The 27999-nt window shown below is 38.9% G+C and overlaps 1 protein-coding gene across 4 annotated transcripts; it reads left to right on the top strand.

Annotated features, from left to right (window-relative positions):
* Positions 1 to 27989, top strand: col21a1 (collagen, type XXI, alpha 1). 4 transcript variants are annotated; one of them, XM_079248398.1, is made up of 29 exons: positions 1 to 123; positions 7092 to 7219; positions 7378 to 7938; positions 8030 to 8195; positions 8277 to 8505; positions 10177 to 10350; positions 11670 to 11747; positions 12498 to 12581; positions 13696 to 13758; positions 14144 to 14197; positions 14290 to 14343; positions 14447 to 14500; positions 15494 to 15547; positions 15642 to 15695; positions 15785 to 15838; positions 16188 to 16241; positions 18205 to 18249; positions 18351 to 18404; positions 18503 to 18556; positions 19485 to 19538; positions 19837 to 19908; positions 20088 to 20123; positions 24754 to 24798; positions 25529 to 25561; positions 25652 to 25798; positions 25895 to 25949; positions 26032 to 26223; positions 26299 to 26376; positions 26937 to 27989. In XM_079248398.1, exons 2-29 carry the CDS (start codon positions 7120 to 7122, stop codon positions 27122 to 27124), a joined length of 2886 nt encoding a protein of 961 aa, XP_079104524.1. In that variant the 5' UTR covers positions 1 to 123; positions 7092 to 7119; the 3' UTR covers positions 27125 to 27989. The 4 variants fall into 4 exon arrangements, with proteins under 4 accessions (XP_079104524.1, XP_079104523.1, XP_079104525.1 ...); XM_079248397.1 differs by lacking the exon at positions 1 to 123 and adding an exon at positions 4412 to 4501; XM_079248399.1 differs by lacking the exon at positions 1 to 123 and adding an exon at positions 4412 to 4501 and having other exon boundaries at positions 26299 to 26316.
* Positions 27990 to 27999: the final 10 nt, after the last annotated feature.

Below are 27999 nucleotides of genomic sequence, written 5' to 3' on the forward strand. Positions count from 1 at the left end.
GAGAAACATGTGCACTTCTCCCCAAGTCCAGTTTCTGTAAACCCAGAGCTGTGAGCAGTATTGATCCCTGGCTCTCAATGAGAGGATTAATTGGAATTTGCACAAAGGCTTGGACGCTTACTGGTAACTTTTGGGTTGCTTTGTTGATTTTGTAATATTTCTGAAATTTCAGAGATGTAATTTAGCTTTTTAGATATTCATCTTTGTACTTATTTCTGTATGTAATGATGCATCTGTTTTGTAATATATGTACATTGCTTTTAAGCACTAAAAAGAATTTTGTATTCTGAGAAAGAATGGCTTGATATTGAGGTGAACATAGAAGTCTGATTTTGGCATATCTAACAAAATTTTCACTGTGCTGCATGCTATGAAGTAGAATCAGTGCTAAGATCCTCAGCAGTAAATGCATGTCACTGTAGTTTTTTACTTTAGTGTCTTACAATTTATGCAACATTCACAATATGCAGCATAATTATTTTAAAGTCTTTTGTTTATGCTATAGTTTCTGCAGCTCTTCTTTTATAAAGGAAAAATGAATGAAATCATATAACAATTTTTACTGAGCCTATTTAATTTCTCACACAAAGGATTTTCATTTGTAAAAAGTTGAGTCTTTGCAAACATACCAGATAGTGCACCAGAGCATTGCATGTGTTGCACTGATAGAGTTTTTCCCAACCTAAGAACCGCATGTGCGGCATGATCAATCGTCTCTGCTGACAGGGAAGAATAGAAACAAAGTCATCTCTGACAATAAACAAATTGACTGATATACTATGAGAAATTGAGACCTCAATGAACTTTAGTCTTACAAGGTGTTGTTTAACTGTTTGGATGACTTGAACAGATTTCTGCAGAGAACAACTGATAGGGCTTGGCTTCCCCTTGTTGCTTGAAGAATTTGGCAGCAATAAATCCCACTGGTCTTGGCAACTGCTGCACATGCTGAACAGCAGTTGTTGTTTCTGGAATGGAGCAACGTCCCCTTGCCAAATATACAGCAGATATCTATAACTTTAACAGTTCAAATAGAGTTAAAACTTGCAGTTGCATAAAATGTAAGAAAAGATTTTATTTCATGTGTGTTGTAGCTTGATAGTTACAAGGTTTTGTCATTTTTCTTTCTTGCTTTTTTCTTATTTTTGAAAAATGATCCACCCATGGTGAAACATATCTTCGCGTCTAATACTGTTATCAAAATCTTTGTGAGGTCTCCATCCATGAACAAGAAAGATGTTATGTGGGGAAATGTGAGAAATCATTTTCTCAGCAGCTTCCTGAACAGCATCTCCAGCTGGAACTACTACTAAACCGATTCTCACATAAATCTGATTAAATTCTGCAACAGACAACAGCCTCGGCACTTAACGTCATGTGAAAGTTGTATTCAGAGCATACTCCATCTTAGGTTTGGTTAAATGTAACAGCATTACGTCTTGCCATTCAGTCACCCAAAACCAAAAGATGGAGAATAATAACTTCTGTTCTGCTCCATAACATCAGACATGACTGGAGCTGTGGCCCAAATGCACCTGTTAATTCTGCTACATTGTGCATGCGTTCTGATTTCAAGCCGAGAAAGCACCTGTGATGTTGCATTTAAGACTGATTCTCTTCATCATGACTACATGTGTTTGGTCAGTGTCCACAGCCGGAATTTCACCATCTGACGGCGTAAATGAATTCCATGTGGCTTGAGCAGAGGTGCAGAAATACTCAGTTTGGGGAAAGTCAGTCGAGGGGAAAGTCATCCTCGCAGCTGGACGCTGCCAATGGGGTTTTCCAACAACCTCCTCCAGCTCTCTTGTGGGGAAAAATTCTGAAGAAAAACGATTTACACAACCATGGCAGTTTAACGCCCCCTCTCACTGTGTTACTTCTACGCTGAGTTTACATGGTGGAAAAATGCAGTCATATAGAAGTGTCTGACCCCTCTCTGGCTGCACTGGAATAAAAATATTTGGAGGCCAAGGGTTATATCCTAGCCACTGTTTCAATGACCTACAAGTGCCACAACCTGAAGAAGCTAAAAGATGTATGGTCAGTTCGGTCAAATTCCTTCCACAAGTCTTGTGTTTTGTACCGTGCAGCATGTCTGGTCTTCATTTACAACTGGTTCCTTTCAGAGATGTCAGAGCTCGAACATGCTGGAAACTCTTGAAAAGATGCAACCACAAAAACATGATTATATAACTAATTTCTACAAACATATAATGTCACCCCGTTGTAGCGGTAATGCTACAGTAATGCTGTAATGCGTATTTATGAAGTAATGCTAGTATTGCATGTTTATTGTAAGATATTGTACATTTAGCAAGGACAAACTCTGCATTGTGGCATTTGCTTTGCCACCACCTTATTAAATTCTGTTTCTCCCATGTCAACAGCTGGAACTCACACACACCAAGGATGTTGTTGAGAAAGTGTAGAGTTGGGAATGTTATGGTTGGGAGGAGAGAGTGAGACAATCAGTCAGGTTAAAATGAGTAATTAAAGGTAAAATGTCACCACCAGGATATTTGATGCATAGTTTTAAGGAACAGGAAAGTTAAAAAAAAAAAAAAGCGTGGAAGCAAATCAAAAGTGAATTTTCAAATGTACAATTTGTTTATTTGGCATCTTCCAAAAATGACAGTGTCCCTCGTTTTGGAATGGTTTTCCTTGGAAGTAAAATAATCTTACACTGAGAATGGCACACTAATAACACAAGTGTGCTAGCAGTACATGAGAGGCACTGGTTAGAATTACTCAATGTTCTAAGAGGAAGGAAGGTTTTACAATTGGTTTTATCCATAAGGGAGGAAAAGTGTAGGAGTGAAGCTGTTTTGGGCAAGCGTATTGTATTTGCGCCAAGAGTGGGCAGAGAGTTGAGGAAACAGCTGATAATCCCACAGAAACCATGAGCATTGGATTTTGGGCAGCTGTGGTCACAGGTTCAGCGAGCTGTTTATTTAGAGAAGCTGACAGTACCATGAGAGGATGTGGTAGATGAGGCATCAGAGGAAAATGCTTAGGTGTGCTAAAGTGGAGAGGAAAAGGAGTACACCGAGAAGATGAATGACAGGGGAGTGTTGGTGGTGTAGATAATTAAATTATGGACTTGTGGAGAGTCAAACAGGACCTGTGGCAGTTTAAAGAGGTTGGATGTTACCAAAAGCAAGCAAAGGCTTGATGGGATTTTCACTTAATAGTCCCAGTGAGATTCTGTTTGGAGAGGAATATACCGTTGTGCTCAAGTGTATTCCCATTAAATAAAGATGATAATGCAGCTGTCACTGAAATGAAAATCCGTTGTGTTTGCATTGCGGTTCAACTTAAATATTTAAAAATAATCATGATGGGGCCTAAAAACTAATATTGTGTTGAACAGTGCTTTAAAACAATCAAACAACCTCTTTTTGGATTTTTATTTATTTGTAACTCTCAATCTCCCAATCTAACTTCAGCTTCAGCGCCTTCTGGCCCACTGCTCATCAGCAAAGTGCTCTAAATGTCTTGGACACTCAATTTAATAGCAGTGTCTCTTTTTACTAAGTTACAATTTAGCTAATTTTAATTCATTATAACTTTTTTTAGTTTGTACTTATTTGAGTGACTATATTGAATTAGGTTTAGCCTTTTCTTTAATGGGATGGTGCCGGTACACTTGAGCACTACTGTGGTGACTAATTAAAGAACAAATTCTAAACCCTGCACTGTGTGGAGATCTGGCGATTGTGTTATGCTATGGAACAATTTTCCTGACATGATTTGAGCCATTGTCATTTCCAGTTATTGCAGATTCATTTTAAGGAGTTTTTGTTCTAAATGATCACTTTTATCCTACCATTGCAAAGGAAATAGGTCAGGAAACAGGTTTGATCCCCAGCGTCCTTAATCTACATGTTGTGACTCAAATGAGTTTATGTCCAGTAAGTGAGTGTGTGTTAGTGAAAAAGCATTGTGTAGCATGCAAGACTGTAAAAAAGTAAGAATTGCATACCTGTGCATGAATAGATGAATGTTGCTTATTTGCTTAGAGTGGTTAAGAGGGCAAGAAAAACACCATTAAAAGGGCAGTCCATTATAAAACAACTCTTCATTAGTTCTTCAGCATGGAAATGAACATGTTGGCTACAGCAAAGAAACAAAGATGATCCTTAACAGCAGCATAAAAAGTCACAAAAACAACAGCATGGCAATTGTCTCTACATGATAGCAATGAGTCTGTCAGTACCTCACTGGGGGTCACTGAACGGTTTGATGAAATATTGTAAATCATAATGTATCAGATCAGAGACAGACAAACAAACCATTTTGGAATTGTACAGAAAGCTCGTCTGCCCATTCAGACCAGTGCCCTGAACGTACAGTCAGAGTGTAATGCTGGCAGTGGGCTGCAGAGGGCGCTAACGCAGTCATGTGTCTGGGAATAAATAAACTCCTTGCTTATCATTGGTAAAGATATTTTTGTTTTTGACTTCCGATGGCAAGACCGTCAAAGAGTGAAAGAAAAAATGTAAGTGGGGAGGCTTCTCACCAGTTAATGATTCAAATTGTAAGAGGTAGACGGAGCTGCGTAGCTTCAGTATCCCAACACTAATTTTATGACAAACTACGTTCACCTTAATTATGTAGCCAGCGCGAGCTGGGTCTGTGTGTGCGCCTACCCGATGTGTGCTTGCTATGTTCTTTTGGTGTGTCGTACTAAACGGCACTGTTCACGTACAGCTCACCGCAGGACTAAAGAATTGTATACTTGCTAAAAGTATAGATTCAGTACAAATGAGGTCAGAAAAGGACACTTAGCACAGTAGATAGAAAGCTGCAGACTGTGTTTAACCCTCTCGTTGATTCAAATGATTAGATTTAAACAGATGAGTGAGTGAAACAAATGGTTTCGAAGTTTGCAGATTCCTGTGCTCCTACACCCTGCAAAAACTAAATATTCTACTTCTCCATCAGTTCTGTGAGGTGGAACATGTAAATTACACTTATACCAGGCGTTCTGTTTATCAGAGAGTAATTAACAGAGGTTGGAGATCTGCTGTATTTGTCAAAATCTAATTTATCATACTTATACAGCAGTGGATGTTTGCAGGATCCCGTGGTCTGCTCTACATTGCAAAACATCTGCTCTGCATCTTTTGTTCTTTGGCCTTTTTTTTCTTGGTGCGAAACCCTGTTAAATGTAGATAGTTAAATACGATTAAAGCCTGGTGAAAAATATTTCTTCTGCTTTATCAGAAGATAACATCTCCAGTTCATAATGAAAGCTAACAGGAAAACGAGATGTCCATCGTATTGTTCTTTACTTATGTTAATGTTCTACCGTAACTGGAATAATATGATCAAATTGTAGCAGCCCTAGTAGTGGTTGTGTTTACTTGTTGTAGTTTTGGTGGGTCGACATGGGGTAATGCCCATAACTGTTTTTATAGTCCTGTACAATGCCTGTCACAATCACTAAATCTCTGCCATTTCCATATCAACATGAGACTTTGGACCGATGAGTTAGGCAGCATAACTAAACTTTGATATATTTTTTTCTTTTTTACATTTTGGCACCCCTTAGCGAAGGCTAATTTGTCTCTTCTCTGTGCTCTCCAGCGAGTAGAAGCCAATATTGAGTCTTGTCATATCTGTTGCTCTGTTATTTTCTCTGTCTTTTCTTTGCTCCCTCCCATACGTCTTCGAACAAATCAGTCAAAATGTGTATCCGAAACAGGCCAGTGTATAGATCATTCATTTGTTGGTGTGTGACATTGTGTCTTATGACAGCTGTCACATGATTAGAATACAAAATTATTAAGTATGCTTTCTGAGCTGCTGTAGGGAAAAGAAAGCCCCAGGAATGTTCATAATGAATGTCAGTCATCACAAGTCACAAGGTGGAAGTTTTAAGGTCAGAAACTACTGTAGAATTGGTTTAATGTTGGAACATATAAAGGAATTTCTAAACGAGTAAATAGTGCTGTGTTCTTTTAGAATGAACTCTTATAACTAACCCCAATGTTGATGCTGTACATACATCATAATGAAGCTGTTCTGGAGGAAAGGTTGCCTGACACTTTATCAATGCATTTCAAGTTTTTAATTATTTATTTATTAATTATCTGTTGTAATACTTGTCTTGCTTTATGTTGTGACATAGCTTAGCCAGTTTCCCCTAACTTGTCTCCAGTCAGAGACAGGTAAATAATAAGTGCATTATTATTTCTGTCTCTTCCTGATCAAGGCAGATGGTTTTGCTGGAGGTTTTTCTCCGTTGATACTGAGATTTTTTTCTCATGATTGTCACCAAAAGAAATTGTCGGATTGCTGCACTTGTTTGGGAAGGCTTTTTGTTGTGAAGTAGCACTTTAACCAGTTTAATTTAATGGAGATGTTACTTTTCCCAGCAGAAAACCAGCTAATAAATAAATACAAGAAACCAACCACTTATGCAGGTGATAAAAAAGCAAGAGCAATAACACAAAAAACTTTACTATTTCCATGTAGTTGTTCTTATGGCTAGTAGAGATTTAGTTTTTTACTTTTATAAAATCATTTAGCCCAGAATAATCAAATGTCAGTTTGTTCATCACAGATATTGTTATATTCACTAGAGAAATAGCTACAAAATAAAACAAACATCTGTATTTTTTGTAGCTATTTGCATATACAGCCAGCACTATTACAATGCCTTATTGGCAATAAAATGCAAAAATGTTTGATGAATCAGTTAAATGCACTCATCTTTGCAGGCATTTGTTATAATAACAAATCTTATATTTGCTTGAATGTGGAATGTATCAGCAAGGATATGAACTCTGCTATTAACTCGCACTGTGAAATTCTGATAATATATGAGTATATACAGTGCATGGATCATTAGATGTTTGACTTTTTGAGTATTTTACAAAACCTGAAAGAAAGCAAACATTTATTGTCACATAACCTAGTGTATTGTACATAATGTCGCCATACTATATGCACTTTTGCCTTGAACGAAGTGATCACACTAACTTCTGTCAATGCAACAATCCCAAAGAAACCACATATTTCACACGTCTTGCATCTTCTTTTAAAGGAATCCAAAAGAAAGCATGCTTCTGCTTTTCCTGTAGGTGCACAGTTGGATATCCATACCACTTCATGATGGGCTACAAAGCAACATCCATGCGTTGTGTCTTAAGGTGCCTCCTCTTCATGTGCCTAAGTTTGCTTTGTGCCGCTCAAGATGAAGACTTAAGAAGTATGAATGCTTGCATCTCTATTTTCTGACATCATGTATGTGTTTAGATAGAAGCTGGCAATGTCATTTTAGCTCCTATACACGTTTTAATCAAACTGTATATGTCTTGGTTAACCATTGTTTTCCACTGTTTCCATTGTTTTTCTTTTCTGCTTCAGGTTGCAGAACTGCACCATGTGACTTGGTCTTTATTCTCGATGGTTCATGGAGTGTTGAAGATGTGAATTTTGAAATAGTAAAGCGGTGGCTTGTAAACATAACAACAAGCTTCAACATTGGACAAAAGTTTACCCAGGTTGGAGTGGTCCAGTACAGCGACGATCCCATTCAAGAGATACCTCTGGGGAAGTACTCCTCAAATAAAGACCTCATTAAAGCAATGGAGTCCATTGACTACATGGGAGGAAACACAAGGACAGGGACAGCTATTAAATTTGCCACAGACAAGTTATTTGGTCTCTCTGAGCGAGGCCCATCAGGCGTTTCGAGAATTGCTGTTGTTCTCACAGACGGGAAGTCTCAAGATGAGGTGCTGAAAGCAGCTGAGACAGCAAGGAAAAAAGGAGTTATTCTCTTCGCAATTGGTGTGGGCTCAGCGACAGAAGAGGCAGAGTTGAGGGATATTGCAAACAAGCCATCTTCAACTTATGTATTTTCCGTTGAGGACTACAAAGCCATTTCCAGGATTATCCAGGTCATACGGCAGAAGCTGTGTGAAGGTAAGTAACTTCTGATTAGTTGGTGTTCATCATTTATCTCCATTATTCTCTCTCTATACATATTTCTTTCAAATACATTTTTCTATTCCAGAGACTGTTTGCCCAGCCAGAATTCCCGTTGATTCCCGGGATGAAAAGGGTTTCGATATTCTGTTCCATTTAAATTTGGCAAAGAAAGCCAAGAAGACACAAGGGGCATTTTCTGGCACAAAAGCATATGAAGTAACACCTCGTGTTGACTTGAGTGAAGCCACACGGTAATCATGCAAACATTTTTACATCAGTTGTCATCGTCAGTGTATTCACAAGTCAACTGCCTTTTGTGTGTGATCTCCCAGGACCCTTTTTCCAGATGGACTGCCTCCATCATATGTTTTTGTGGCCACACTGAGGTATAAAGGATCAGTGACTGTGGAGGAGTGGGACCTGTGGCGAATACAGACTCTTGACGGGGAACCTCAGATGGCGGTGACTCTAAACGGTGTGGATCGTACAGTAATGTTCACCACAACCAGCAAGGCACCGAGTGAAACTCAAACTGTTACATTTTCACAACAGACAGCAAGGGTGAGTTTAAATTGCAGATTTTAATCTGAGAGGGTTACTTTTCAAGTCTTAAGACAAACCCTTGGTGATTTTGTTATGGTAATCCCATTAGTTTGGAAAACTGACAATACCACTGTACTGCACAACGGGGTTGTAGGCTACAAGTTAAGATATATGTGTCTTTAATTTGTAACATTTATATTTAAATAACTTTATCTTGAGTTATTTGACTTTGAATACACCTTTAATATTTCCTTTCATTCTGTATCCACATGTGATGTTTTTACCAGGGGCACAAACACATAAGCCCATGGTGAAATCAACTCTCATCATTAGCTCTGATGCAGCCTGACTAAATGTTTGAGCATGATACAGCACCAGTCCTCAGTCCATTGAGCCTTTGTGGTGGCATTAAAGTGAAAAATTAGTACTGTATCTAGAGTACAACTTTAGTAAGGCAGGGTCACAAGTTGTTAATAAATAATGACCCTCACATTAGTGTATGGTCATCAATTTCAACATGAGGTTAGTCCATCACAAAACTACTAGGTTGTTGTTCTTTGTTGCAATTAATTACAGAAGTTTGACATTTTCATGTGGCTTGAAATACATACAGCATCAAGATACTGGGTAAGCCATTAGTTTATATAAACTGAAGCTGGAAAGACGTGGAAAGCCTCATGTCTTCAGGTGCCATGTACAGTATTTGGAAGAATTCTTGCATTTCTGCCATTCTTAAAGCATGTGGTATCCATCCATTGATGGACATGTCTTCTCCCAGGCCCCCCAATCTTCATGTTGATCACCATCTTACCCATTACCAATCAGCATTTCAAACCATCTATTTCAAGCAGCAAAATTAAGTGTCCTCTCTAAACAACGATGCTATAGTTAATCACAATTTATTATAAAATGAAGTAAAATACAAGTTTCTGCCATGTTAATAATCATTCTTAAGACCACAGTTTAGTTATCATGGTCGCATGCCTTTCAAACTCGTGACCACGAATAGCTGTGCTTATCATCAAGCATTACTGCTATGTTATTTTTATCACAACCTTCACCAGCAGGCTACATGCAAATGAAAAGAAAACATACATGACATGGACATAGATTCTTTTTTGGTTTGGGGTCTGCAGAGAGAGGATGTCAGAGTCATATTAGTAGGACATTTGGTAGGACGTAATGACTCAGATTCTACCTAGTCCACTAAGAACTGAAAGGGTTCTGTTCTGAGTTTAGGGAAATATCTTGCATGTTTTTATGCCCAGTATTCATTTACTCCTCTAACTGAAAAGATGTGCTTTGTTTCTAGTACCCAGTTCTTAGTACCTAGTTTTAGGCAGTCTTTAGACTAGAGGGTGGCATTACATGTCTGAGTTTGTGCTGCCTCTCTGTATTAGTACAGTGAATTCTTTCTCTCTGACGTCTATGTCTGCTGAGTGTTTCTCCAGTGTGACTTTAGCCAGTGTCATGAGACTAGATAACATGGGTACAAGACTCTGTAGTACCTGCTTTTATTACCATATTTAAACGATCTATTGGTAAGTATGAATGGAAAATCACTTTATTATCCTCATTTTGCACAACAGTTGCAACATAGTGAGATATATGATTCTAGTCTCCTTATAAAGTCATCTAAATATGCCCCCTGGATTAATATCTCCCCCCATTTTTTTTCTGTGACAAAAGAAACTGTTTGATGAGAAATGGCACCAACTGCGGCTGCTGGTCACTGAAGAGGATGTAACTCTTTATGTTGATGACCTGGAAATCGAAACTTTGTCACTGGAGCCCTCTGTTGGTATTTTCATCAATGGCAAAACCCAAGTTGGAAAATATGTCAATAAGGAAACAACAGTGCCAGTAAGTCTGTCGGCATCAACAACCAATTTTCATTTAATACTCGTTGGTTCATTCCCGTATACATGTTTTAAACCGCTTTACATGGTACCAGTTTATTGCTACCTCCTAAGAGACATATTTAACTGTGGATATTAAATCCCTGGCAAATATGAGCTCTTTTGTCTAGAAGGTTTTACAAATGGTGTTTTATTTGTCTCAAATGGTACAATTTTTGCATTTGTTCTACATCATAATTATGCTGCCCTCTGAATGATGACATAAGGTTAGCAGATTTTTTTAAGCAAATACATCCATGCAAACATTGTATGTTTTAATGCAAACATAATTACATGGCAAAATAGTTGCCAAAAAGTTTTGTAATGTAAAAATGATTTAACACAATATATATTTTAGATGTCTTAAACCCATATTGAAGCTGTTATGTGGCTTTGGCATGAAATAATTGTGCCATGATTGTTGGTCAGTAAAATAATTTAATATTATGGAAGAAAGAGACGTCAATCAGTCAGAAGAACAACATATTTCATTTATGACTTTTCTAATTGTGCCAGCTTCTCCTTGGATACATCATTACTGATGTATATATTTTTAAAAAACTTGACAATTAAAGTAATTATGTGTGCCGATCCTTTGGATCACAGAGCTTTGAATCATTTCACATGGTAAATGTTCTTATGTAAGTATCATTTCTCTAACTGGAAACAGATTTTTGTAACTGAGCCACTAAAAGCATTTTATGAAAAAACAAAGTAATATCAAATACCATAACTAATCAAATAGCCTTCAAATCCACATGTCTTGATTATATTTAAACCTGTATCTGCATTTAAACCAAATCAGTCAATGTTGTCTGTTACACAGCTATTTGGTTTTAACTGAAGGTTCATTTGTGCCCCCCAGCTTCCAGCCCTTCTAATAATTTTAATGAGGCCACAAATGTTCTAAATTGTGCATGAGGATAGTTTTTTTTCTGCTCACATGGGAACTGAAGGGAACAATCAATAAGAGATTCTGGAGTTAATTTACCACTAGCATCGACAAAATCCCAAATCATGGAAGATTAGTGTAATGTTGCTGCTTCTGAACACTCAGGGAGGTCTGGCAACATGTTACTGCCCACTTGCCCAGCTGTGGCACTTATCTTTCCTTCACTAGAAATCCAATGGTAATTTCAGCTCATTAGTGGCAAAGCATGGACACAACTGAACTACATGTTGCACAGTCACTGCCGTACTAGCTTTAGTTTGTTTTGTATGGTTTTTGAGAATTTCCAGCAATTGTGTTTCTAACAGAAATATCCTGTTTTACACTGTCTCCAGTTTGAAATTCAGAAACTTCGCATTTACTGCGACCCTGAGCAGAATAACCGAGAGACTGCGTGTGAAATACCTGGAGTTGTAAGTACAACAGTCTACTTGGCTCCACATTTGTTGCTTTTAGTCCAAAAAAAAACTTCTTTTCACCTACTTCTCACCTTGCCCAACTACATCTGTTTCTCTTCAAACATGCACGCCCCAAAAGTGCAGCCATACATTTGCGTCATGACAGTGCATGGCACAAAATGTGCTCTAGGATTTATCTTTCACTCATGCAATGAACTGAAGTGCTTTTGAGGGAAGATGTGAACTCAGCATAATTTGAAGTCACATCTGTTTATGCATGAAACAGTTTGCCGGAGGAGGACCCAAGAGCTAGGCGTCAAACATGTTGCACCCACTACATATCATTTTATTGCCTGCTGGCCCAAACTGTGTTTGTTGTTGTGTTGGCTTGGAAATTGCTGTAAGTGCAAAGCGATTTCCAAATTACTGGTTTTAATAAGAAGCTGATGAATAGAAATATCAAGAGAAACATCCTAAAATTTCAAATGTTTGCCATTGATTATTGCTTTTATTGTCTCAATGTGCACATTCTCTTTGTAGATTCAATATCAAGTTGAAACTCCAAAAAAAAGAAAAAAACATAAAAGAATACCATATGTATGAATATATATATATATATATATATATATATATATATATATATATATATATATATATATATATATATATATATATATATATATTAATTTTGACAGCTGCAACCTTAATGTCAAAACATTTGGGCAGGACCTAGACTTGATATGAAGTGACCTTTTTTTATTACAGTGCTCAAACAGCCCAGATTACACTGAACCGTCTCCACAACCTTGTGTTTGTCCCCCTGGACCTCCTGGAGCTCTAGGAATGAAGGTCAGTTGTTATTTTTCTCTCTCAGTTTTTTTGTAAATAATCAAGTTCTTAGTAAATATTTTGCCATGGACCATGACTCCAAATAAATGGACTTGACTAATTTGTAAATTTGTTGTGTTTGTGTCGGAGTGAAAACGCTGCCTGTTGGGCTGATCTGTGTTTAGATTTTTACTACAAAGCCATGGTGGTCTTATAGAATGAAATGACAGAAATAATTATTTAATCTTTCATAGTGTAAGTTTAAATGTAAACTCAGGAAGGAAAAAACTTAATTTTTTCTGTTATGAAACAGGAATAAAAGGTCCTCTCCCCTTGCAGCACAACCTGGTGAAATGTGTACTGAACTGCCAGGAGTTGTGTAAATGCTGCAGACAATCACACGATGAGCACATGAGGTTGTGCTTTACAAATCGCTCCAGTCCAACTACTTTCACTGGAACTTGTTAACAGAGATTTTCTTTGTGTCAGAAGCATTTCTTTTTAGGTGCTTTGAGTTCTTTTATCCCCTGAAGTACACTCATGAATACTCTACTGAAAATCAAAAACTTTTATGTGGCCTCTTTTCATCTGTTGGACACTGTGAGACCTGACATTGTGTATAAAGAAAACAAGACCACTCCCTGTGTGAACTGATAGGAATGGAAAATTGACAAACTGGTGAATAAAACCTAAATGTTTGTCTTGATTGATCACAAAACCATCAACCAAGTAACAGCAGCTCTTGTCACAAAAGCCTTCAGAGACTTCAGAGAGATATTGACTTGGATAAAAAAGAAAGAGAAAAAAAAAAAGCTGTTTATGAAACCTTCATGGTTTCCAGCATGTTTGTGTTTATAAGGTCACTACTATGCCTTTACAAGATTTACTAATAGATCCAAAATGCTGGGAGTGTTCCTGGCTTGCAGATGTTCCATATGGCCCCTTGCAGAACATCATTCGTTCGATGAACTAGCTCACTCAGCATAGTTTATAGATGAATTAAATCCACTCGGGAGGAAACATGCTGTTGCCATGGATCATTTAAATGGATTTATTATACAGCTTTAAGATTGCAAAATGCAAACAATTTGCTATAGTCACACATGACTGAATCGTGGTCTTGCACTTTCTGTAGGGAGAACAAGGAAGTGCTGGGATGCCTGGTCAGCCTGGACCTGCTGGTGCTGATGGTAAGCCTGTGAGTACTGTATAGTTCAATATGCAAACATACAGCACATAATCATCAGCAGTGGGCTCTAACAACAATGGGAAAAAAACATCACAGTTAAAATATCCATTATGTTTCTTTGACCCTATATGGTCAGCGTTGCTTAACAAATATAGAGGTGCATTTGCTTAAATGCTATCTTTTCCGAGTTGCAAAGTAAGAAAACCCCTAACCATAGCAATATTGGCAGCATTGTAGTGATGGAAGCATACCAAATTGTACCATATGTTTTACAGCATGACCAAAAGCTCAGAGGATAAATCCCCTCACAAGCTCAAATCACTTAGGAACACAGCTGAGAGGATTTACATGTATTGCCATTTATCTTTTTTCCCCCTTTTTCTTTAATCTTAAGGGCATCCCTGGCGTTAGAGGAACTCCAGGTCTGCCAGGTCCACCAGGAATAGAGGTAAAGTAAAAATTAACCAATCAACATTTCATTCCGTAATCATTATCAAGAGGCAGAAAATTTAAAGCTGTCTTTTGTGTCTTTCGTGTCAGGGACCACGAGGAGCAGACGGGTACAAAGGCGAGCAAGGGAGGACTGGTGCTTCGGTAGAAATGCCAAATCATATCTGCGGCACAATTCATTTCAAAGACCTGTGGCACTACTTTCTAATCATAATAAGGCATTTTTAATACAAATCTGTATTTTCAGGGTGAGAGGGGCGTGCCTGGATTACCAGGACTGCCTGGACAACCAGGAGAGAAGGTGCTGAAGTTTATGACTTTATCATGGGGACTTTAGTTCTGCTCATTTACATGCTATTTGTTGTGCAGTATTAGTCATTAAGAGTTCAGGTAATGCTTCGAAAATAAGTATAGTTTCTCAATGCACTGACCCCCAAAGATGAAAGATACTAGTCTCTGGAGAACAAAATACAAATGGTAGTTAAAGAGTACAAAAACACATTTACCTGTCAAGGCTTTTATAAGATCAAAAGTAAGATTGTCAGGAAGTCCCTGCTAGACACATCAACTTCAGATTCGAACATGGTTGCATCAATCACGCCAGAAAACATATGTTATGAATATAAAGCCAGTCTCTTGGGGGAGTAAAAAATATAGCTTCTTCACTCTTCACGCTGGGACAAGACTTCTTTGCTGCAAAGCTGCAAGGGTCATCAGAGACCCTTTAACTTTGTTCATATTTCCTGACTTCTATGCCGTCTCTTCCTTAGAGAGCTACGAGAGTTGCTCTTTCTTTACTATTTTTAGGTAACCACAGGGAAACCCCGGTTCACTTGGAGCCTTGTTTTCCCCTCAATTGCATCTGCTCACATCCTCCCATTTGGGGATAGAAATCATCAAGATGATTATAAATTAATACAGCAGGCCTTTTCCAATCTTCAGGCACACAACAAAACAAACAGGCAAGCTGGTATGTAACCATATGTATATGTTCAAAAGCACATTAATGCAGATGGCAAATGCTTTTTGTTTGAAACCCATTGCTTTGTTTGACTAAGTCCAACTCCAATAGTCCAAAAAGATGTCACTGTTTATATTCCTAATGTCAAATACTGACTATAAATTTGTGATCATTCAGACTTAGAATGAGTCCCAACTGATCAGAGTGTCAAACTGATTTTGATGGATCACAGTCTTAATGTTAAAATAAGGCAGGCAGGTTTAGAGCATGGAAAGTATGACTTATCCCTGAAAAAGCATCAATGATTATTTGAAATTATTTGACTTTTTTTAGGGTTCAACAGGAGTACCAGGAATGTTAGGGTTGCCAGGAAAAGCTGGTCAAATGGTAAGTATCCAAACTCTCATATTGGCTAAAAAAACAGATCAGATGTTAAATGTGACACAATGTTACAACTTTAGTTGGATGATCACATTTTCAGGGAGAAAAAGGAAGCATGGGACCATCAGGACCACCTGGCTTTCCGGGAGAACCTGTATGTTATCAACCAATTAAAATCAACCCAGAGCTTATGTGGTATAATAGTGTAAATCATAAGAATAATAATAATTTCTCTGATTTCAGGGTGCACCTGGGAGAGATGGAAAAGATGGAATTCCAGGGGAAGCTGGTCAGAAGGTCTGTTTGTTTGGACAGTGTTACATGTTACAAAGCTCTGTCAGGGATGAGGGGAATAAAAGAGGCACATAGCTGGATAAGTGTGCACATTCCTAAAAGAGTTATCGGTTCCAAAAATTTGTGCTGTTGATGTTTAGCAGCCTTGGCAGTTGAAACATAAAGACGCTGGTGTCCATCATCTCTTTTTCCAATCACTAGTTGACAACTTCAGTGAGAAATCAAAGCTGTTCCTTTAAAAAGATTTACATTTATTTGATCCATTGTGGTTTGTAGAATCTACAACACAGGGACACTAGAGTGCAAGGTACTGAGTTTAATTAAATATGTTTATTATTCCCTTTGCATAAAGGGCGAAGCTGGAGCCAGAGGTATTCCTGGTGCTGATGGAAGGCAAGGCCATCCTGTAAGTTGTTACATGCACAAAAAACTGTACATGTTCAGAGTTAAAACAATTATTTAATTTATTGTTTTGCAAATTTATAATGATAAAACATAAATTACACCCTTTTGTTCTTCGGACTTGAACAAACTGTCCCTGAATGCTGCATTGCAAATCATCTAATCTGAAATAACATTCTTGGTAACAGAATGGTAAAATGAGAAAACACAGTTGTGGATTTTATGGATGATAAAGAGTTGCACGCATAAAGTTTTTTTTTTTTTTTTTTTTATTGTATTAAGCTTGTAGTGTGGTAACTGTCAGCAGAACAGAGACTACCACGACAGCTAGTAAATTAGGGGTATTTCCCCTGTAGTTCATCCCAGGATAACCCTGTTATATAACAAGCGGGCTTGGGCCATTATCTAAGGCAGTGAAAGTAACTCATCGGGGGAATGCTGTGGTGAAATGTTTCAACTGGGCAGCCATCCCACTGATCATGATTAAAAGTCTTGTCCAAAGGTTTGTGATGGGTCTACTAAAGATGAGTCAGTTGCTCCAGAAGGATGTAAGCCATTTCTCCCCCACCACAGCTGGAGTGAAGCCATGCATCCAGCGAGACAGGAATAGTACTTTACTTCCTCAGTACTTTACTTCCTTTGATGCTGCTCCTCCACATCGAGAGGTGGCTCAGGCATCTGGTCAGGATACCTCCTGGACGCCTCCCTGGTGAGGTGTTCCGGGCACGTCCATGCAGGAGGAGACCCCAGGGAAGACCAAGGACACGCCGGAGGGATGGCTGGCTCTCGGCTGGCCTGGGAATGCCTTAGCAGATGTGGCTGGGAAGAGGGAAGTCTGGGGTTCCCTGCCTAGGTTGATGGCCCCGCAAACCAACCACAGATAAGCAGCGGAGAATGGATGGATGGATTCCTCACTATAAAAAAAGATACAAGGCTTCACTGTGAGCTCCTGCCTTGCTAACATCTTTACTTTTGAATCTGTTTGTGACTCCATCTAAATGTGTCTTCCTTATTCTTTATGCACACACTGCTTACATCAGTGCAAAGCAACAACAAAACATCTGCAAGTATAAATCACAAAAAAAGTAACTGAAACAGAAAACTGAAGAATTGAGGGAATTGAATTAACTTTTTGTGCATTAAATCATTGACATAAAACTTTGTAAATCATTTTATTCTGCCATTTATATGGTCACTACATATTACATTTTTAAAAAATTATAAATAAAAGTGTGCACAACTGAGCTGCAGTTCATAGAATTTAGAAGGAGCTGAGCTATTTGTCTAGCCAGTGTGAGGTGGTGATGTGAGTACCACATGCACAAAGGTAGGTCCTAAATGCACCTTTAAAAAAGATTAACCCATCATTTCCACATGAATGCTCAAGCAGATTTAATGTGTTTGACACTCGAGGGAAGGGTTATGGCATTGTACTGCAGTTTTTCTTTTGAGGTCACCTCATTGCAAACCGACCAGTCACAATTTCATATAACCGAACTGCAAGTTGAGGTGCACTTAAGGTTGGTTACAGAGATGCTGATACCTCATGCAGACGCCATGCAAGTATAAATTATTTTAAGACTGCAATCACACTGCAGGACTTAAAACTTAATTTGATTTTTTTCTTAATCTCAATTTACATAAGAGCTATTTGACTTGAGTGGGAACAGTATATGACCTTGAACTGACTGTGCATCAGTTAGGTCTACAACATCACTTTCTTTCCATCGACTAGCTCCATCGACACTGTCTGCCACCCTTGTTTTCTCCATTGTTTACTGTTGGTCTTGCAAAGTCCTGCTTTCTGCAGAGCAGAGTGGTAATCTCTGTCTCTTCACTGACGCAAAAGTTGGATGAATTGCCACAATACTGTTCAGACTGAATTTAGTTGAAAAATGAGACCCAAAAAAGTCTGCAAAAAAGTTTGTATCTGTGATGTGTGTAATAGTGTGTTTGATTGCTTCCAGGGTATGCCTGGATTGCCAGGAACTGCAGGCCTGAATGGACAAAAGGTAACTGGTTCCTAATGTGTGTGTTTAATGTAAATTCAACATTAGTTTAGCATCCTTCACAGTGATTTTCTTTTTACTGATGAGCATGATTTTCATTTAAGGGGGAAACTGGTGAACCTGGATCAAGGGGTTTCAAAGGGTCTCCTGGACTATCTGTAAGAACAGAGTTGCTGGACTATTTACATTTAGATTTAGTGTGCACCAAATATTTAAATTTAATCCGAATACTTACAATATGTTCACTCTCCGACAGGGAGAAATGGGTTTACCTGGCGTACCTGGTTTAAGAGGACCCACTGGACCCAAGGTAAATATTTTCAACTGTTTGAAAATGTTTTCTCAGACCCGAATCCAGAGATAGACTGACTTTCAGCCAGTTACTGACATTAACAAAGTTTAATATTATCAAAAGGGTGGATTAATAGCTATATTGCAATATGATTTAATCCATCTCTTAGAGAACTGTAGAGAGAACTAGTTGGAAATGTGTGAGCAAGAAGAGTTGAAAACTGCAGTGATCTCCTTACAAGTTAAGGTTGGCAACAATACTGCTGCAGTCAGAGTTGTGTTTTGACTTTAACTGACTATAGCACGAGTGCCAAGAAATACTGAGCAGCAAAGTGTTTTATGACATCATATTCCTTAGCCCCATGTTTCCAAGCTTATACGAAATGCACTCAACTGCAAAATGCTGATAGTTTTGGCATATTTGAATCTTTCTAGTCAAGGAGTGGAATAAAAGAAAGAAAAACATTGGTTGAGCTTTCCATGTTCTGGTTGGTCATTATTTTGCTAAAACAGTCTTGCAAGTAACAATTCCCTGACCATATCACTGGAGCTACATTACAAAATAATAGCCCTAAGGCTTTCATTAGTGAAACTTTAATCAAATGAAGGACAAATTGACTTTTCTGGTCTTGATGTTCAACCTCATAATCAGTTCTCATTAGTCAGTTTGATTTTGAGAAATGAATATGTTTGTAAATGGCAGACAAATGCAAACTAATCAATCAGGTAGCACTGGTTTTACTTTTGTTCAACTTGGAAAGAACAAAATTAATCGACACAATTAGGCATGTAGCTTCACAAAACCCAATTCTCATGGAACTATAAATGAAAATGGATTATAAGAATATGAAAAGCAAACCTGATCTCCCGTTAGTAATAGGATGTTGCACAAATGTTATGTTAATTAATGTTTTCTGTTAACTGAGAAGGGGTATGTCTTTATTAAGGGAAATAAGGGTGAAAGTGGAAGTCCAGGGATAAAAGGAACACCAGGACTTGTGGTAAGTTTCTTTTTTAACATTCTAGTAAATTCAATAAATCACCTTTAGCTGTGATGTGTTTGTCCTAATCTGTAGAGCGCTTTGATTTAATAAAGGGTGCAATAGCTATAAAGTTGAGTTAAAGTGAACCACTTGGCTTCAAGTCTAATTTTAAATAGTGACAATGAAATTAGTAAACAAATAAACTTGTTTATTGGCAAACCATTTAAGTATAAATCAAGTGTTACATCCTGCAGTGTATAAATGTAATATTTTATTTTTTCTTTAACTATTTATATTTATCTGAACTCATTTAAAGGGAAGTTCAGGGGAACCGGGGAGAGCAGGCCTGCCGGGGCACCCAGGCATGCCTGGCCTAAAAGGAAGCAAGGTATTTGTACTATTCTTATTCCCATCCTGATGGTCTTCATCATTCATCCATTCAAATGTTATTGTTCACTCATGAATGTTAAAGTAGTCATACACATACACAAAAGTCTTCTATGTGTCTTTATGCTCTAACCACAAAACAGACCATAAAGTGATAATTTGTGCCTTTGTTTTGATCAGGGACAAAGAGGAAATCCAGGTGAAAGAGGAGACATGGTAAGAGTTTGAGACCACAACCCTGCATTAGTTTAACATTCAACAGAGCTTTTGCTAAGATAAGATTTTCCTGCAAAAAAAGTAGCTTTCATTAGTCTGTTTTTTTTTTTTTTTAAATTAACAGTAACATCAATATCAATTCATTATCAAATTTAACATATTTAATAACCAGTGAATGCAAAGCATCATCACATCACTGTCAGTAATATCTTTTTTTCCTGTCTCTTGTCTTTGTGGGGTCAGAAGGTAGACTTGTCCTTAACCCTGAATTGCTTTCCTGGTGGTGAAATACAACTGCCCACAGCCTGTAGTCCAGCATTGGTTAAAAGCCAAGAATTTCTGGAGTTAATAAATAATAAATCTTCAAAGTGTTGGAAACATTCCTCAGAGATGTTGGTCACTTGGTTGCTGCAGATTTGTCAGCTTTACATCCATGATGAGAATCTCCAGTTCCGAAACACCCCAAAGGTGCTTTGTTGGATTGAAATCTGGTAACTGTGGAGACCATTAGAGTTCAGTGAACTCATTGTCATGTTCAAGAAAGCAGTTGGAGATGATATGAGCTGGAATAGCCATTAGACACTGTTGGAAGTAGCCATTATAAGATGGTACACTGTGGTCATATATGGATGGATATGGTCAGGTAATTTCTAGGTTGGCTGTGGTGTTGGGCCCACAAAGTGCCAAGGAAATATCCCCCATAATACCACCATCTCGAACCATTGATACAAATCAGGATGAAAAATCCCTACAATGTTGTTTACATCAAAGTCTGTGTGAATTGTAGTCTCAGTTTCCAGTTTCAGTTCCAGTTTCCAGCTGACAGGGGTAGCACTTGGTGTGGTAATCTGCTTCAAGGCTGGATGAGTTGTGTATTCACAGATTGTATTGTATTCTACACCATGGTCTAGGTGAATATTTGATTCTGATTGGTTGGAGGGTGTCCGTTAAAAAGTGATATGGGACACCAGTTAAAAAAAAAAGTTCCATCAAATAACTGAAAAATTTTAAATCATTGTGTTCCCTTAAACACCAGTTGGTAAATGTGGCAACAGAAATGTTAGTGACTAACGGACAAAACAGAAAGAATATCTGGAAAGACTATGTCAAACAGTGGCCCATGGTTACTAATTAATGTATCTGCCAGTTTGAGTTATTTTATATTTTCAGGTTAATTTAGACTGTAGGTTGAATAATAACCAGAGTAGAAAAGGGAGAAAGGGGAAAAAAAAAAAAAAAGTCTCCTGATCCCTCCCCATCTGAGTACTGTATTATGTTGATGTTCAATCAAGATCATTAGTTGAAATCAGTCACTACATATAAGATATATAGTTTCAACTGTATTAAATAATGGGTTTGTAATGAAGCTCCAGATCGCTCAAAGATTGACAAAGCGGCTCTGACGTCACACTGCAGCGGTTAAGTGGACCATGCGTGTTTCTCTGCATTAATGCTCCAGCAGTTCGGCCAATTTCACAATGATCTTCAAGAATTAAAAAGGTCCATACTGTTCGCATTTAGATTTTTCCATGGGCGAATTTTTCTTATGCTGTTATAGAAACCAACCATTGAACATCCTTCCAGATTTCCTTCATATTGTGAATATACATCACTATATTTTCATTGGAATCCATTAAAAGTAGAGGGGCTGCACTTCTGTCTATGGCTGCAACAATTTGACAATGAAAATTCTTTGCCTCAAAATTTCATTGTTGATGCGTCTCGTTATAAACGCGCGCAACGGTTTTGCTATACAACATTGCACCAGGCAACTTAACGCCATTTACCAACCACAGCTTTCCAGACAGTATTAGAACTCTAAACAGCAAGCAAATGACTTAAAGCACTGCAGGAAGTGCTAGGGGCAGTATTGTCATTTTGTGCAGCATCTTTGTTTAAACTACTAACAAACTATTGGTGGCGCAACCTATTTCCAAAGTTTGGGGAAATTTCACGCTAAACAAAGTTTCAAACAGGTGAAATGTGTAGTCTGTCATGCAAAGTTGGCATACCACAGCAGCACAACAGTCTTGCATGAGCATCTGAAACAAAAGTGCCATGGAGTCATGGTTACCAGCATTCCAGATGGCAAAGTTAGCATTACCAAGTAGTGATGTGCTGTTACCGCTGCCAAAGAGGTTATGCTTTTACCGGGGTTTATCTGTTTGTCTTCAAGATAACTTGAAACATTATGGATACATGTAACGGGGAAGAGATTTTTTCGCCCCGAATGAACCAATGACCAGCTCTTCCGAGGAGCAAACTGCCAGTCAGCACACAGGGTCCTTACAGTACAATGGGCACACAGTTTATTAAAAGGCAGGAAGTTAAAAAAGGGAGTCTGAGTTCTTTTCTCTCTCTGGTGGACGCGAAGGGGTATGCTCCTTTGGTGGTCGGCAGTCCGGATCCCTCTAGGGCTGTGACCACTCCTCCGACATTGGATCCACTGCAACCAAGGGAGAAAGTCTCTAAACCCGATGTCACACCAACAAATAAAAACCATGCAATAAACCAGACGTTTGGAATTGTGGTCATCCACCTTTCAAGAGAGTCAAATAAGAGAGTACTTAGCGGAGGGGTGTAGTGTACGTCACCCCTCCCATGTTGGCCAAGGCATCCTCTCTTGCCTGTCGGGCCATCTCCACCCGCCCATGGCATCCTCTTAATTTCCTGAGCGCGGCACTCACTCCGCTGCTCTGCCGTCGTAGCGTCCCTGTTCTGCTGCAGTCTTTTCGCATCCTTTTCCGCATCCTTGGCCTCCTCCGTCCCTGCCGTCGGAGTTGCTCTCGGCTTCCACCTCTCCCAGTTGCTCTGTGTCGCGCTCCAGCCTCCTCTGCCGCATTCACCTGCAACACTGGAGAAAAAGGCTCTGCCGACCAATCTCCACGCACCTGGTCCAGTCTCCTAGGTGACAGCAATCAGGTGTTGATTAAGGCACCTATCTTGGGAGGAATAGAGTGTAAAACACACACACAGACACCCCTGTGACATATATTTTCATGAATTTTTCAGGAGTTGTTGGAAATGTGAAAAGGAAGAAGTGATTTAATTTTGGTGGTGATCCCGATCACCGTTTTGATTCAGGAATTTTTTAAAGGATTCTGGCCCTTGTTTACCTTACCTTTTTCGAGATGTAAATAATCATTTCAATGCAATTCTACAAAAATTAAGATGTTAAAATATTTTATTTTGTTTTCTTTTTGAGGCAAATTCTGTACAGCTTGGATATGACGCTATAGCTAAGTTGGAATGTTTCAAAATAAATTGGTTGTATGCTGTTAAGCTTAAATATAATATTCAACTGTTTCAGGAGTCATTCTTTTCACTTACTAAAGGACATTATGTTGTGACTGACTGGGAATCAGGGTGACATTCAAATGATGTAAATGAAGAGAGTGGGGTAAAACATACTGGAGGCTGTAAAAACAGCTGTGTCAACTGGAAGCACAGATGATGGGCGTGGCAGAAATAATTGTGACTAATCGACTCATCGAAAAAAATTATTTACTGATTAGTCAACGATTAAAATAATCGTTAGTTGCAGCCCTACTTCTGTCCAACATTAATCTTTCAGGCTCGATCACCTGATGGCGCTCCCTGCGCACACACTTCCTCACGTTCATACATACTGAGCTCCCTGGACCACACAGTCACACACATCCTGCAACACTATCAAATTTCACCATCATCGGTGAGTTGTTGCAATGGTATCTGCTGCCGAACGGGCTGCAGGTGCTGCCAACAGTGATTACCTTGGCAACACCACAACAAGAGACATTAAATAGAATATTTTTTTAACAGGAAGCGCCTGAGCAGACTAACAGTGAAAAACATATTAGTGATTGATCTTATATTATTTCCTCTGTGAGTGACCATGGTGTAAGTGGGATAATGCCCTCTGAGGTGTCCATTTGTTAGAAATGGACGATGTGGAGGCGTGAACCATCCAACGTGAAGCAGAGGACGGTTGCCTCTGCGAAGGCCATTAATTTCTGATAATGGACACCTTGTCGGGCACTATCCCCTACCTCAACCAATTTTCCCATTGTCCTCTGCCCTCTGACATCAGCAAGCATTTTCGTTACCACAACTGCTACTCACTGGATATTGCCCCTTTTCTGGACCTTTTTCTGTAAACCCTAGAAAAAGTTGTGTGTGAAAATCCCCATACATCAGCCACATTCAAAATACTGCAACTCAAATCCTCGTTCATCCACACATTTGATGCTCTGTTTGACCTTCAGTTAGTCTTCTTGACCATGTGAACCTGTCTAAGTGGATTGTATGGTGCCATGTTGTTGGCTAATTTAGCATAAATCAGTTCACCAACCCAACCCTTACTTGCAAAATCAAATGCTTTTGTAGCTTTGTCCTTAATACCCAATTCAGGCACACTCACCTGTTTCCTGTTAGCCTGCTAATGGCAGAATCATACGGAGCTGTGTTACTTGCAGTATCTGTTGATATGTAATGCTGGCAAACTCGTAAATTGTTTGAAATTTCTAAACACAATAAAGTTGATCTGTCAAGACACTAAAAATTATTTCCTTTGCACTTGTAAAATAAGGGTTAGAATAAATCAAAGATCTTAGTTTTTATTTTAATATGAATATAATAATTACCTCAACAGGGATTGAAGGGTGAACAAGGAGGGCATGGCCGGCCTGGGATACAAGTGAGTTTTTTCTTTTTTCTTTTTTTTTTCTTTTTTGTTAAATATGCTTTTTTGTAAAACAGTTTTTTGCCTCAGCATTTTAGTATTTGTGCTAAAACAAGTGATAGACTGACAGCCTGTCCAGGGTGTACCCTGCCTCTTACCTATTAATTACTTGGAGAGGGTCCAGCTTCCCCACAATGCTGGACTGGAATAAGTTGTATAGAATATCTATTGGTGCTGAAAAATAAGCCTCCTTTGGTAAATTGTACTCTATTTAATGAAAAGAAGACATGAAATTTGTATTTTTATGTATCCGGATTCTTGGTTTAACCATGAAAATTACTCCCTCATGTAAGATCATTTAACGTAACTACAACAGCATCGTTAGTAAACCTTATATTGTGAACCTTCATGAAAGAGGTCAGAAAAAAGATGGCATCTACTAACAGAACAAATAATTTCTTGAAAACTTACAAGCACTAAAGTTCATGCTCTTTAGGTTGATTAGTACAAAACTCATAATATAGCAACAGCACTTTGAGTTGTTTAACTCTGTTGTCATAATTCTGGCCTCTTTCAGTTTTTTGTAATATTTCCATTATTCTTTATTTGTGCATTCATAAAGCTTGCCTTTGGCTGTGCATGTTGATGTACATTATTGGCACATATTTTGAAGTTTTTTAACGTAGACTTAATTTTTACGTAGCTTTACGTAGACTTAATTATATATTCTGACTTTGATTGACAGGGTTTACCTGGTCCAGCAGGATTGAAAGGGGAGGTATGTTAAGCTGAATAAAGTGATTTGTGTACCTCCATGCAACCTGAACAAGTGTTTGAATTTCTAACACGAGGGTGGTATTCTTGTCAGAAAGGGATACCAGGGGATCTGGGGCAGAGAGGGCCAGAAGGTCAAATGGGGCAGCCTGGACAACGGGGTCAGTCAGGCCCACCTGGCCCCCCTGGGCTGCGGGGGGATACGGGCTCCCCTGGCCCACCTGGACCTGAAGGAAGATCTGTATGTGTGACACTGAGGGGTTTTTAATAAAAAAAAATTCTGATATTTGTGGGTTTTGAATGAAAATCTATCACAATCTGTGACTTTTTCTTACAGGCAAATGAAATGTCAGACAGTCACATTCGGCAAATCTGCCGAGAGATTCTTCAGAGTGAGTAACGTTACAAACTGACTGTTGTGCTCATTGTGCATAATTACACCTGCTGAAATCTTTTCATTGACAATCCTCCCAGCTGAGCTGCCTTTATTGTTGCTGAGCAACCAGCAGAGTAGCTGTACCAGATGCCAAAGCCGACCTGGATCTCCTGGTCCACCAGGTCCATCTGGGCCTCAGGGAATCAGAGGGCTTCCTGGAATTGGTGGTCCAAGGGGCCAGCCAGGCCACCCTGGTCGGCCAGGACATCCTGGTATTAATGGACTCAAAGGTAAAAGCAGCATCAGATCAGCAAGATGTTATTAAAACTGCAGGGCTGATCAAACAAGAAAACTTATGCTTGCAGGAGAACCAGGAAGCAAAGGTGAGAAAGGGAGTGCTGGTCGAGTCACAACAGGAGATCAAGGGCCACCTGGACCCCCAGGTGAACAACATGACTGATATTCATTCATTCATTATCCTTAACTGCTTAGTCTGATTAAGGGTCGCAGGGAAGCTCGAGCCTATCCCAGCAGTCTTTGGGCAAAAGGCAGGGTACACCCTGGACAGCTCGCCAGTCCATCGCAGGGCCGCACAGAGACAAACAACCACTCACGCTCACACTCACTCCTAGGGGCAATTTAGAGAAACCAGTTAACCTAAGTTAACCTAATATGCATGTCTTTGGACGGCTGGAGGAAGCCAGAGTACCCGGAGAGAACCCACGCATACACTGGGAGAACATGCAAGCACAGAAAGGCAACTGTACAAGCCTCACCCCAGCCGAGGATTGAATCGGCGACTTTCTTGCTGTGAGGCCACAGTGCTACCCACTGTTCCACCATGGGACATGACTAATATTGCTGTTGCAAATAATTTTCTTTATGTACAGGAGGTCATGTGGAAGCTATGTTGGTGCAATGCCTTTGATAGGTTTCTAACACAATTTTATTTTCTACACCATTATTTTGAACCTTTTACAGCTTTGTATTTTCATGTCCACAGGTCCAATGGGCCCCCAAGGGTACAGTAAACCAGGCCCTCCAGGTAAGCCTGGAACCCCTGGTGTAAACGGAGCAGAGGGTAAAAGTGGTAATCCTGGTATCCCTGGCCAACCTGGGATATGCGACCCATCCATGTGCTACGGTAGCATGATGAGGAGGGATCCCTACAGCAAAGGCCCAAACTATTGACACAATAAAGCGTCGCTCCAGGCAGCAGTCTAAAGCTGATGTGGAACAAACAGTCATTCTCAGGAAGATCTCATCTTTACAGTTTCTCTATGTCACGGAAACTCAACGTACCTCTTCTGACACTTTATATGTGATCTCAGTCAGCGTCGTAGTTTCTCTTATGGTATTTTGTATCATTATTCTGATGTTTTTGAACATATTTTGAAGTTTTCATGATGTTAAGATAATTAATAGAATAATTGGCTTCGATGCCTCTCATCTGAGCACCTTGAACTCTACTATATGTCAGTGTGGCTGGTACACTTTCCTATATTGCCCCCTGGTGTTGCTCTACTGCATGTAGCTCTATGAATTTTCCATGCTCAGTCTGTGGGTGTGAGTTTTTAATTCCAAGCGGAGTAAAACTACCGTAAGTGAAAATACATGTTAAGTGATTTTTTTCTACAGATCATCTCTGAATTTGGTATGATTAAGGAAAAAAAGTGAGTTTAACATCCTGTCACTGATAATGAGCTTCTGTAACCCTGTGTTCCTAAAGCGTTCACTTGCACTGCTGAGCATGACATAATTTTACAGCAGCTACATTGTGTATTACCTGAGATAAAGGAATCCATCTCCCTCCCTCTACCACATTCAATCACATCATATTTTGTTTTATTTTTAGGATGTAAAATGTTTGAAGTTTCACCGTGTATTAATATGTTGACATTTTAAGTCATTTTATGTCTTCCCAGGCTTATTTTCATTACTGTAGCAAGTATTTTATTGTTATTTATAAATGAGTCATAACTGTGTATTTCAGTAGTGACAGGTATTTAACAGCTTTTGTAATGTTATTTTGTGACTTTTGTATGATTTGTTTCTCTCTCTCTTTT

Source organism: Telmatherina bonti (genome assembly GCF_933228915.1).
Source record: "Telmatherina bonti genome assembly, chromosome: 11".
In the NCBI taxonomy this organism is placed as follows: domain Eukaryota; kingdom Metazoa; phylum Chordata; class Actinopteri; order Atheriniformes; family Telmatherinidae; genus Telmatherina; species Telmatherina bonti.

What these genes read in the sequence shown, in the direction of transcription:
- col21a1 (XM_079248397.1), top strand. An exon ending in AAGGGAGGACTGGTGCTTCG is followed by an intron (nt 14,344 to 14,446) that starts GTAGAAATGCCA and finishes CTGTATTTTCAG; the next exon opens with GGTGAGAGGGGCGTGCCTGG. An exon ending in CTGGACAACCAGGAGAGAAG is followed by an intron (nt 14,501 to 15,493) that starts GTGCTGAAGTTT and finishes GACTTTTTTTAG; the next exon opens with GGTTCAACAGGAGTACCAGG.